Genomic DNA, 13,429 nt, shown 5'->3' on the forward strand with positions numbered 1-13,429 from the left:
CCAATTTCTGCTGTCATATTTGTTTTCAGGAGCCAAAAATACATCAAAAACACGTGGTCGTTTGTTTCGTTTCGAATATGCAGCTTATCCGAAGGTTCACCAAAAATTGATAGGTAAGGCGAGCTGGGTTAAAGGAATGACAAAAAGGCTCAAACGAATAACAGTTGATTTAGATATACCATTGTCTTTATTTCTAAAAGATTGATTGAAAAGTCGCTTGCGTAAGACCTCCTATGACCACCCCATCCTCGCACCATTAAAAGGGATACGAGCACCTTAGCTTAGGGTAATGCTAATGCCCCGGCGATTCCGTAACTTTCAACTCTCATAACTTGAAAAGTACTGATTAAAAAGAGGCTTTATAATAGTGTTTTGGAAAGCTCCCGACCTCAGCTATTCGATTCTAAAATCAAAAATAGGGTATTTCGTTTAAAAAAATCGATTTGACCTTGACTTGACCTTGGTGGCGCCATCCAAGGTCAAATTGATAAGGTCAGTCAATAGACCATTTTCAACCCTACAACTTTTGTATAAAACATTTTTCTCAAAAGTGATTACTTTTCAAGATATTTATAGGGTCTGGGACTTTATATACACTCTGTATATATATATATATATATATGTATATAAACCTGTATATATATATACTTACGATTTTCTTATAGGACTGTCCGGACTATCTTTTTCCAATAAAAGCCTCAAGTAATAATCTCCAATTTTAACTTCATCCGAAAGACATTGATATTGCACCTCAAATTCTCTATGATTCCATGCAATCAAAGTTCCACCAGCTAAGTCTTTATCTGAACTAAATGCACGTATCTCATTTTCCAAAGCTATTCTCAATTCTTCTCTCGTTTTGTGATTCCAAATTAAATTTGGCAGTGCGTGATCTTGATTAAATTTATAATAGAATAATTTCCAATTTGCTTCAGATTTAATTCGTTCTCTACGTTTTCTTAAAACTATCGGACGCTCTTTAATCGTTTCTCTCCGTTCTATTCCAATACGAGCACCCCAATGTTGCAGAGCATTTTCTACATGTTTTTCAACTACTCGCATGTGACGTTCGATAGCGATCCATTGTGGACTCTTTTTATTTCTGGATGCATGATCTATAGCTATCTTTAAATTGTCACGATTGTTCAATTTCTCTTCTTCCAGGAATGAGTCCGGCACTTTTTCATCAGAGTCCAAATAATTCAACAAACCTATCGGCTACAAATTGCAGCAATTCCATATTTGTATTTACAACACATAATATAATAGGTATTATTTTAAAAACAGTTGTCTCCATTTTATGGAATCCTATTTTAATATACATAATATCGACTCACCATAATTCGTTTCAATAATCCCATAGCCGTAGGATGTCCTGTGACCCACAAACCTACTAAATGTCGGCACAATTGTCGATGCGTTAATAGTCTGCTATCACTACCGACAGTAAATAAACTATTTAATAAATGCCTTGGTAAAGCTCCTTCTGCAAGTGCCAGTTCTTGCATTTTTGCTGCTACTTCAGGTGCACCCTCTTCAATGATGGCTCGCATTATCAGTCCAGCACCTTTAACCACAGCCAGTGAAGGATGTTGAAACAATTTGAACAATGATCTACCTCTTGTAGCAACCATTTCTAAAAGATTGTCAAAATGTTTGCCGTCAGTAGTTTCACTGTATGGTACACACAGGGCAAATGTTAAAAGATCGAGCATAGCAGAAACTACCAATGCGCCTGTACCACGATTCTGTAATGTTAAAAAAAGAAAAAGTTTGGCTTATCATTTCATGTTATATTATATTTTATGAGATATTTTTGCATATTATTAAAAATCTTGTACAACACTTCTTAGCAAAGGACACTATACATAAAATTTATCACAACATCGATAAATATTATTTCAGTGATTAAAAATGTGTACGAGGGCAAGTCAATAAGTTCTTAGAAAATCTATCAGAGGGCACTCGCAGTGTCATGTCACATTACTTTTTGACAAGTAGCATCTTTTAGCTGATTACTGTCAAATTTTGAGCGGAATTCATCGCGTGGTTTCATTTCTGTAGACGATTAAAGCGAACAACCTTTGTATTTTTTGCAAAATGGAAAAAAACGAGTTTCGTGCAGTGATCAAACATCTACATATGAAAGGTTTAACGCCGAAAGAAATCAAAGCCGAGTTAGATAATGTTCATAGCACATCTACACCAGCATTTGCGACTGTATACAATTGGATGAATGAATTTAAACGTGGTCGTACATCTACATGTGATGCACCTCGTTCGGGACGTCCAATTGAGGCTGTTACGTCAGAAATCATCGATAAAGTCTGTGATATTGTTTTGACTGATCGACGAGTGAAAGTGCGCGAGCTTATTGAGGCCACAGGCATATCACATGGCACAGTGATTTCAATTTTGCACGAACGATTGGTTATGAAAAAGCTATCGCCAAGATGGGTGCCACGTTTGCTCACTGTGGACCATAAGCGCGACCGTGACGATTTCAAAACAACGTTTGGAGATGTTGCAACGTAATCCAGATGAATTTCTGCGTAGATTCATTTTTGTGTGGACGAAACATGGATCCATTACTTCACACCCGAGACGAAGAAACAGTCAAAACAATGGACTTCACCGGGTGAACCAACTCCGAAGAAAGCGAAGATCATGAAGTCGGCTGGAAAGGTGATGGCCACAATTTTTTGGGATGCACGCGATATAATTCATATCGATTATCTTCTGTTGAAGCAAACGATCAATGGTGATTACTACGCAGCCTTATTGGACCGTTTCAACAACATTTTAAAGAAAAAATGTCCCCATTTGGCGAAGAAGAAAGTGCTTTTCCATCAAGACAATACACAGATTCACATGTACTCGGTACCGATGACCAAATTCAACAAATTCCGCTACGGATTGCTTCTCCATCCAGCATATTCGTCAGATTTAGCCCCCTGCGACTATTTCCTGTCTCCAAACCTGAAGAAATGGTTCGGAGGAAAGAGATTCACCACCAGAGAGCAGTTCGTCGCCGAAACAGAAGCTTATTTTGAAGGACAAATCATATTATTCGGACGGCTTGAAAAAGTTGAAGAATCGTTGGATCAAGTGTATCGAGCTGAAAGGAGACTATGTTGAGAAATAAAAATGAATCGATAAAAAAAAATGTATTTTACTATGTTTTTCTAAAAACTTATTGACTTGCCCTCGTATATATGTATAGCAAAAAACTAAGAGATGCTAAAAGACAACTATACAAGTTGTCAAAGATAATTACAAAGCAAAAGTTTTAAAACAGACCTCAGAAAAAAATCTGATGTCACAAGCAATAATAAGAACAAATATAATGGTGAAAAACTTACAATGTGATTAACCCACATTTCGAGTAAACTTTCTAAAAACTTGTTACTGCTGAGCAGACTACTTTTATTCAGTTGTTCTTGTCTTAAATCGCAATCGTCATGCATTGGTTGCATTAGAGCGCAAATACAATCTATGGCAGCTTGCGTTACACCACAATTATGTCTCTTTAAAGCCTTGACGACTTTTGTACCAACGGTTTCCCTAAAGCCAGGAAGTGTTGTAAAGGCAGCGAAACCGATTTTACTAGCCACCAATCTTCGTAGTGCATGAAATTGTGCTTCAATCTCACTATTTGTCTCGAGATCTTTATTGATCAAAGTATTTAAAGCTCCGAGAATAATCTTGTCTTTATTTTCAGTAAAAATCCCCTGTAAGTAATCATTCATAATATGATGTACTTGGAGTTGTAATGTCGTTACAGTCCATTCAAGCGGTACAACTTCCTGGATAAACAGAAAATGGGTGCATTCAGTATTACAACCGTTCACTGAGCACTCAGTGAGCTCTTGCATCTGATTGGCATATTCCATTTGATCTAAAGATATAGACCAAACAGATACAAGAGCTCGCTGAGTGCTCAGTGAACAGTCATAGTACTGAATGCACCAAATATCTCCTATCTCTTTATGTACTATTTATATTTATTTAATTACGGAATCATCTGAAACTTCATAATCTTCATAAGTATATCGTTTTTATAAGAGAAGGAGAAAAATAGATAAATAAATAAATAAATGAAAAGAAATCTGAATATAATTATTGAATTATAAAGTTTCAAAGAAATTCCAAAAATCAGTTAATATACTTTAACCGCTTCAATGTACTGTACAAACTCTTACACATGTGCACAAATGCTTAAAGAGCGATTACTTGACGATATTTCTTAAAAATTAAATATAAATATAATATATATATAAATATAAAATCCTGTATATGCAAAATATCAAACATAGAAAAATGCTGTCTTACATCTTGCGTAATAGAGTAATTAAGTCCACTGTACGGTATATTTGCGTTAAATCGCTCCAGAATTTCAGCAAACGTACGTCCTCCAGGCGGCTGCTGAAGGAATTTTACATGTGTCGTTTCGACTTCTTCGTCAACAGATAGATTGAAAGGTCTGAGTCTTTTACCTCTGGCTATGGGATACATCTTTACGTGAACATCTCTATTACCGGATGCTCTTACACCATCCAGTAAAGATGCTAATAAGGAATCTCTATTTGTTGCGGTATAACTACGCATTTGACCATTAAGATATTGTATAGTGAACAATTGGGGATTATCGTTATCACGAACCAAAGTAAAAATGTCCGACAGTGGTCTAAGAGTACAAATATTATACGTTTGAGGATCTCTTTCCAACAGGCAAGTATCCGAAAGACAAAGTGTTCTTCTTTGAGGATCCGAATGCCTGGAGGAGATTTTATGAACAGTAAATTCTGATACGCTTGTTATGTGCTCATCACTGCTAAATTTCCCTAATCTTTGAGCAATGAAATCATCGAGTCTTATAGGCTCTTTCAACATTTTTATATTAATGCCCAAGTTATTTAATGCAGCTTCTTGCAATTTCTTTTTTATCTCTTCCATATGTTTAGAAGCAAAAAGATGCAGACGTCCAAACCCACCACATACAATCACAAATCCATTGGGATAATCTTTCATCATTAAGAGCCCTTCAAAATCTTTATAACAATAACTAGCTAATATCATGTTTGTCGCAGGATCTAATTGATCAAGACTGTATGGTGTTATTTCTAATACAATAGGTAATCTTGTATCAGACCAGTGATGCTTGTAAGCTGGATATCTCTACAAATATAAATATTATTAACGTTATAAGTGTGAGTTGTGACGCACGCACGCACGCAATGTACACTGCCGGTCAAAAATCTTTGGACACCATGCATACTTACGGTATAAGGATAAAAACGTTTAAGATAAACATGAATATTCGATCAAAACCAAAGAAAATATTATATTTATTTAAAAAATATAAGAAACAAAACAAAACATTATTATTTGAGACCCTTACGATTAGAAAAAGTCAAACCTTCTTTTCATCAAAAAAGCCACCAGCTCTTAATACATTTTTGACTACTCTAGGCATCCTGTTGATTAGATTTTGCAAAATAATTGGCTCTAATTGCTTCCAAGAGGCTTCTAATATATTCCAGAGGCTTTCTTGAGAGGTTGGACACTGGTTCCTCACTTTACGTTCAAGTTCTTCCTATAGAAGTTCGATTGGGTTTAGATCAGGCAATTATGGTGGCCATTCCATTAATTTTAGTATATTCTCTTCTTTTTTCTTCAAGAAATTCTTGCAAAACTTTGAAGTATGTTTCGAATCATTATCTTGTTGCATAATGAATCCCCGGCCGATCAGTTTTTTCCTGCAGGCGTGATGAACGAGGACTTTGTGGTATCCTTTCTGATAGAGATTTCCATTGATTCTATACAGAGCACTCACTCCATAGTAGGAAAATGTCCCCCAAACCATTACGGATCCTCCACTCTGTGAACTTTGACAGTTAATGTAATGCAGTTGGGCATCATCTTTTCGTTCGCCGAGTGTCGTACGTATATTCTTCTATTGCTGTCTCAAATTTGAACTCATCCGTCCATAATACTTTTTTTAAATCTTCTACAGTCCAATTCTTGTGTTTCTGCGCCCATTGCAATCTTTTCTTTTTATTTACCGGACGAAGAAGTGATTTCCGTACAGCAACTCTACCAAAGAGACCAGCTGATCTAAGTCTCTTTTTGATAGTTGCTATAAATATCTGCTTGTTGTGGCCTAAGTTGAAATCTGCTTGAATTATAGGAGCAGTTCGCCGTTTGGAGAGTAGCACGATGGACTTATCTTCAGCTTTCGTAGTCACTCGTGGCCTCCCATTTCGTGGTCGATCTTTGTTGGTTCCAATTTCACAAAAATGCTTGATGGTGTATGCAACAGTGGACCTAGGGATCTTCAGTTTTGAGGCAATGTTACGAATAGAAAGACCATCGTTGTTGTAGTATGCATTGATTATGGCCCTCATCTCTCGGTCCACATTTGTTCGCAATCGCGGAGGCATCTCTTATAATTCACACAAACTTTTTTTTTCAATTCAATAAAAAATAAAAACTTGTATTAATAACACCGCATACCTCGTTATCAAATCCTTGTCTCTCAACTTTCTACAATTGTTTTCACGTTACGATGATACAAAAGAAACATAGCAGAAATATTTGCAAACACACGGACAAAGCTACAGCGCCAAGTGGAATAGAAATTGAAATCACTGTTGTCAACTAAATGCTTATTTTTAGAAGATTACAAAGGTTTGATTTTTTCCAAGGGTTCATAAGGGTCAAATGATAATGTTTTGTCAAATGATAAATATTTTATAAGAAACAAAACAAAATTTAAAGTATAAATATTTATACTTTATAAATAAATATAATGGTTTCTTTGGTTTTGATCGAATATCCATGTTTGTCTTAAACATTTTTATCCTTATACCGTAAGTATGCATAATGTCCAAAGAGTTTTGACCAGCAGTGTATACTAAGCACTAGAGAGCCTTAAAAGAAAAGAGTGGCAAACTGCATCACCCCCATCCTGATTGGACGCGGTCATTCAGTGATGCAATTTGCCACTCTCTCCCTTTGAAGCTCTATTAAACACACTAAAAGATTTTAAGGGATGATTCCTTAACTTTAAGACTAATTCAAAATGAAAACTTGATATGACCATATGGTTCCAAATGGTTTCAATGATACACACAGGATGTCAAAGTTTCGTTTTTTTTTCCCCCCAAAAATTTCGAAAACCATTAGAGTTATTTTGATGAAACTTTAAACATATACAAAATTTCATTTCAAAATAATTCGAGTAGTTTTCAAAATTTTTATAGAAAAAACAAATTTTTTCTTCAACTTTGACACCCTATATCTTCGAAGCTAAGCCATTTCAAACATATGATAATATAAAGTTTTCGTCTTAAATTTACGTGAGAAATTATGCCTTAAAATCTCTTAGTGTATTCAGTATACACTCTGTATAAAAATTACTTCATACTGGCCAGAAGCTCTAGAGAGATAAATTGATATATTCCAAGAGATATTTCAATTATACATATTGTATTATAAAAGTCATATGATTAAACATATGCATATATACATATAAAAAGAAAAAGGAGAGAAAAAAAGAACAAGTATATGTAACTCACCAAAATTTCTTTAGATTTTTCAACATGATTTCTGTATTTAAGTGCTTCTGTCAATAGGTGTGATCTATGCTCAGAACTAAACTTCATGGTCTCATTTTTCCGATCCTTACGTACGGTTATAGTAAATTCATAAGAACCTAATTGATTTCTATTTATTGGCTGTACACTTATAAAATCGGAATATTCCCATTTGTTTGTCACTTCCAACGTGCCAGGATTGTATGTTGTTATTCCCATAGAGCCAATGGAGAAGATACGCTTGTACCTAAAATATATATATATGTATGTGTATATTACTCTTATATACTTATATACAAATAACGAGAATATTCTTATCTTATATTAATTTTGTGAACGTTTAACAAATCTATCTAAAGATGCAACAAACATGTATGCAAAGATAATATACAATTTAAAGTTCATTTTATTATTTTTTATTGAATAATCACAATTAAAATAAACAATACATTTTTAGACACAATATTTTTTCATAAATTTATCATAAAACAATTTCTATATTGTATAATTGTGTATCAAGCTTACTACAAATCATACAATATCATGGAATCTTATTTGACATATCAGATATTAACCAATTGGATATTATTCTATGTCTTTCCAACATCTTTAATTGAATTGCTGAAATAGATTGAAATTGATACATATAATAGAATACATGTAAGAAAGAACGACGCACACTTACTTTCCTTTCCATGTAGAATGCTTGGTAACTAAAAAGCATGCCACATCTTGATTGTCCTTTATCGGCATCATTGTTTCATTTCATATGGACGCAATCGTATCGGTTCGAATAAAGTTTTACTTAAATCGCCGAGTACTGTTTGCGCAAGGTGAAAGGCGTAAGAGAACATTCGCATACGAGTTATTACACGATCATCATTACGTATGGACATAGGAAAAAAGGTATAAACTTTAACTGTCCTTGCTGCTAATTCGAGTTCGAATAAGTAGTACTTGTATGTGTGTACGCTCATTAATCCTTTTCACTTAACAAATGTCATCTTCGACAGCTCTGTCAACCTGGAAACAGCCATGATGATCGAAAATGACTAGGGGCGTTGGGGGTGTCGACGAACAGCTGTTTCTAGATGTCGACACCACTGTACAGTCGAATCTCCGTAAAAATAACTTGTCAGGACCTTTGACTATATAACACCTGAACTGCTAGTCCCTCATTTTTGCTATAGGAAATGCATACTCTCGATGTCCGCAAACTGAAGTTGGCTGAATATTGTTAAGGAGCTTACAGACCAGAGCGGCGCAGCGGTGAGCGACGAGCGGTAGCCCAATGAGAGCCACGCTTTTGCGTGACATCATTAGTGAAGCATGGCTTTTATTGGGCTACCGCTCGCCGCTCACCGCTACGCCGCTTTGGTCTGTAGGCTCCTTTAGGCTCCGCCCCGGAGCCCAAAGACCGGGAAGTTCAAATGCGAAAGTTGTCATGTTTTTTATAGTAAGACTTTTTCAAATAGGAAAAGTTTAAATTCATTAAATATTTGGTCGAGAATTGATAAGAAGTCGGAAAAAATCTGAAATGGATGGAAAAGGAACGTAATATTGTTTTTGAGGTTGTGCTACCTGTTACGAGAATAGTATGTTGAGAATAGAGATATAAAACAATGAAAATAAATAAAAATAATAATTTTAGCAATAAATATATGAAAAAAGTATTTAATGAAAGGTAATAATAAATAATTTTTCGTGATTATCTTTGAAAGCAGTAGCTTTTAATATTATTTCTTTTAATCGAAATTGAAAAAATAATTTAATAAACTTGTCACCTGTCATAGGCGCATCCATGTATAATATTGCACTGATTATGATAAATAATTAACAAAGAAATATTGATAATAAATTAAGATAATTTATGAAGTAATTAAATAAGAAAAGAAATCATAAAAATAATTATTATGAAACAAAATACAATTATTAAAAATTGATTAAATAAAGTATTTAAAAATTTTTTTTTTTGTAATAGAAATATTTTTTTTATACTTCTTAAAGACATACCTTTTGCGCGTATGTTCATCCTTAATTTCTGGGAACATTATATATTAATAGGAATTAAGTTACTTGTAGGCAGGCAAGAATAGGATGGTAAGAAAGTAAATAAACAATAATAATTATGTGTCAAATCAATATAGATAATTAATAAAAATATGTAACAAGGTTGATAGAATATGATAGACATATATAAATAAAACAAATGATACATATATGTAACAAAGTCTAAAATATCTAATATATCATTGATCTTTAAATAAAATTGTTTTATTTAATGTATGCCTGACTGACAATCCTTGGTATCGAAGAGTAATGCATTTTCCAAAGTAAGACATTTTTGTTTGCAAGTAATAATCTATGATTAATTTTATCAATTCATATTTATGATTTTCGATGATATCTACATCTTTAACGTGGTTATCAAAATTTTTATATTATACACCTTTATACACTTTTATATTATACACCCAAAAAATTATTCTTTGACGTGCACCATTATTTGTACACCATAAACGTACATATACTATAGTCAAAGCTCCCTACTCCCGCAGAAAATTGGGCTCCGGGGCGAGCCTAATTTTTCAGCTTGGGGACACGTCTGAAGTTGGCTACTAGCAGTCCAGGTGTATATAGGTAAAGGTCAGGACCGACCGACCTCCGTAAAATTAAAGCCTGCCGCACACGATGCTTGTTTTCCTGCTGGATTCCTAGCTAGATTAGAATCTTACCATCGTATTGGCCGCGGTACTGATAGTGTCAGCATCGTAGCCAATACGGTGGCAAAAATTTATTCTAGCTAGCAATCCAGCAAGAAAACAAGCATCGTGTGCCGCCGGCTTAAGTCCGCCTTTATTCCCACTTTTTCAATGGCGCTTGCGCAAAGTTCTTCTTTCCGCGAAACAACACCACAATGCAGTATAACCTTTACGACATAACCTTAATAATCAAAACAAGCCATATACCATGCGCATGCACTGGCATATGTGGTAGGGGAAGCCTCGCAGAGAGGAAAATTACTATATGAGAGATTGAGGCTGCGGTCCACTTGCTTCTTTCAAATGCTCTGAACACTACGCTCCAAACGCTACGCTCCGATTGGTCCATTACTGCCCCGAATGATACAATTGCTACGTGAACGCTCCTACGTGAACAACCCACCTCCCGAGGTGAAGTAGTTGGAGCGAAGTGGGAGTGAAAACGATGACGCATTGATGACGTAATCAGGGCTGCTGGGAGCGTTCCGAAGCGTCAAATGGACCAGTCATGTTAGTGCTACAAATGCTCTGTAGCGTTTGAAGCGCTAAGTGGACCGCAGCCTGAGACATGACTTTTACTAAGGCCGGAATTAGACTACGCATTGAAGATTGAGGTTGAAGATTAAAGATTGAAATTTGACCAATAAGGACAAAGAAATTTTAGTTAAACTTCGGAAAAGCAACAGCATTTACAATTTTAATGCAAATACATTTTTTCCATGTATTTTTGGCTCCTGAAAACGAATCTGACAATAAAATTTGGCGATCAATCATACTTTGACCGTCATTTTGAAAAAACTGCCAAAAAATCGGTTTTTTCGCTCTTTTAATGCATATTACAGAAAATATTGATTTCACAAAAAAAGTTTCAAACAAAAAATGAAGCCCTTTAAACTCTCTACAAAAAAGTTTCTATGCATAATGTTCGTAAATTTAACGGTCATGGGTTAGAAATATTCCAAGTGGACACTGTCTAGGCTGTAACTCCTAGACAGTTAGGGCCATGGCACACAAAAAAACTTAAGCAGTAAAATGTAAGCAGTAAGCGAATTGACCAATCACAGTAGAGTCCATAAGGCCATAACATAAGCAGTAGCGTATCCAACATGTTGATTTCCTTACTGCTTATGTCTTACTGCCTTAAGTTTTTTATGTGCCAAGGCCCTTAAGCCCATGGCACATACAAAAACGTAAGGCCGTAATACGTAAGCAGTAAAGAAATCGTAAAGCCCATGGCACATACAAAAACGTAAGGCCGTAAGACATAATCAGTAAGCGAATTGGCCAATCACGATAGAGATCGTAAGGCCAGTAGCAGGCTCCAAGCGGAGAGTTTACGTTATTTCTTTTTTGTTCGGGGCGGCTACGCCGCCCCGAACCAATAAGTACTGCTGTCTATATACTCCATTGTCCACATGATAGATTTCCTTATCTCAATAGTCGTGAACTTTAACGATTAATATCTCGATTTGCAGGACAGAGCGATGCTTTTCTCTGCCAGGTTTTTTCGTTTTATGCAAGACATGTCGAATGAGTATAATTTCATTGATTTTTTAGGTGAATACCCTCTATTTGACCTTTAGCGATACACGTTTTGTATTCCAAAATGACGGCCAAAGTTTGATTAACCGCCAAATTTTATTATCAGATTCGTTTTCAGGAGCCAAAAATACATGGAAAAAATGTATTTGCATTAAAATTGTAGATGCTGTAGCTTTTCCGAAGTTTTACCAAAATTTTAGCTCCTTTCATTTCGATTGGTCAAATTTGAATTTTTCAATCTTCAATCTCAATCTTCAATGCATAGTCTGATTCTGGCCTAATGCCCGTGTCACACTACGCATTGGAGATTGAGGATTGTGAATCAAGGATTAGAATTCGACCAATCAGGTAATTTTAAGTTTAATCCGTTTCGTTCTAATTGGCTGAATTCTAATCCTCAATTCGCAATCCTCAATCTCCAATGCGTAGTGTGACACGGGCATTAGACACACGCTACAACTATAGATGGGCGGATATTCCTATCCGCCATTTTCGTGCCAAATCAGTGCCACTACAGCGAGTATTAGGCCGGAATCAGACTACGCATTGAAGATTCAGATCGAAGATTGAAGATTGAAATTTGACCAATGAGGGCAAAGGAATTTTAGCTATTGTTTTGATTGGTCAAATTTCAATCTTTCAATCTCAATCTTTAATGCCTAGTCTGATTTCGGCCTTACAATACTGATCGAAAGTCGCCGCATTTAATCCAAAAAGTATGTATTTTTCCATTTAAAAAAAAAAGACATTCACACAAACACGAAAATAATTAATTTCTGTGTCAGAATAGAAATTTGTTCTTTTTATCTGCAAATATTTATGTCTCAGAAAGATAACCCTCAAGACGTATTTTTTTATTGCAGAAATAAATCATATAAGGGCATAAGTATTCGCATTTAAAAAATGCCTGGCTGTGCCGCAGTTAATTGCAGTAATCGGGTTGACAAGGATATGGCGACGCAAAGATTTCCCGAGCGCTCCTAGTGACGAAATGTGGAACTAGCGTAAAGCAGACAAACTAAAGAGCTTCAAAGATTATCTTGTATAAAGTTAAATGCCTTTTTAAATTTATTTTTGAAATGTTATCATAATAGTGTTTAATCAAAGCATCAATTACGAAATTTTTCCGCTAGATCCATTTACAAAATAACCTTAAAAGTTGTTCGTAATTGGTGGTCCGCTGAACCGTATACGTAAAATCTGTTACATGGATTAGTGGAAAGAAAATTTAACGGATGACATACATACGGATTGTAGAATGTCAATAGTAAACAATCTCAAAGAAAACTCAATTAGCTCAAAGAAAACAACGTCATTATTAATTAGTTGCCTCAAGTAAATGTAATAATTGAAGTTTGATATAAATATCGAAGAATTGACGAAAAGGTAACACATATCCATAATTGTATTACAATGAAATATGTACCAAGAATCGTATTATGTATATGATTCATTATTATGCCATAAACATGATGTTCACAATAAATTATTAAATACTTTTCTAAACAAAAATCAATATTTGTATAA

At 35.0% G+C, this 13,429-nt stretch overlaps 1 protein-coding gene across 2 annotated transcripts in view; it reads right to left on the reverse strand.

The window, feature by feature from the left end:
* Positions 1 to 8,638, reverse strand: part of Rme-8 (receptor mediated endocytosis 8) — an 18,521-nt gene extending 9,883 nt beyond the window's left edge. Inside the window, exons 1-6 of one of the 2 annotated variants that reach the window (XM_018460033.1) lie at positions 8,284 to 8,638; positions 7,581 to 7,845; positions 4,333 to 5,178; positions 3,363 to 3,731; positions 1,338 to 1,748; positions 653 to 1,218 (exon numbers count right to left, since the gene is read on the reverse strand). In XM_018460033.1, coding sequence (XP_018315535.1) covers positions 653 to 1,218; positions 1,338 to 1,748; positions 3,363 to 3,731; positions 4,333 to 5,178; positions 7,581 to 7,845; positions 8,284 to 8,354 — 2,528 coding nt within the window. In that variant the 5' untranslated portion in view covers positions 8,355 to 8,638. Of the gene's footprint in view, positions 1 to 652; positions 1,219 to 1,337; positions 1,749 to 3,362; positions 3,807 to 4,332; positions 5,179 to 7,580; positions 7,846 to 8,283 lie in introns of both variants that reach the window. The other variant, XM_018460032.1, reaches the window with a different exon arrangement.
* Positions 8,639 to 13,429: the final 4,791 nt, after the last annotated feature.

The sequence above is a fragment of the Mycetomoellerius zeteki genome, unplaced genomic scaffold, assembly GCF_001594055.1.
Source record: "Mycetomoellerius zeteki isolate Tzet28-1 unplaced genomic scaffold, Tzet1.0 scaffold900, whole genome shotgun sequence".
Lineage (NCBI taxonomy): Eukaryota > Metazoa > Arthropoda > Insecta > Hymenoptera > Formicidae > Mycetomoellerius > Mycetomoellerius zeteki.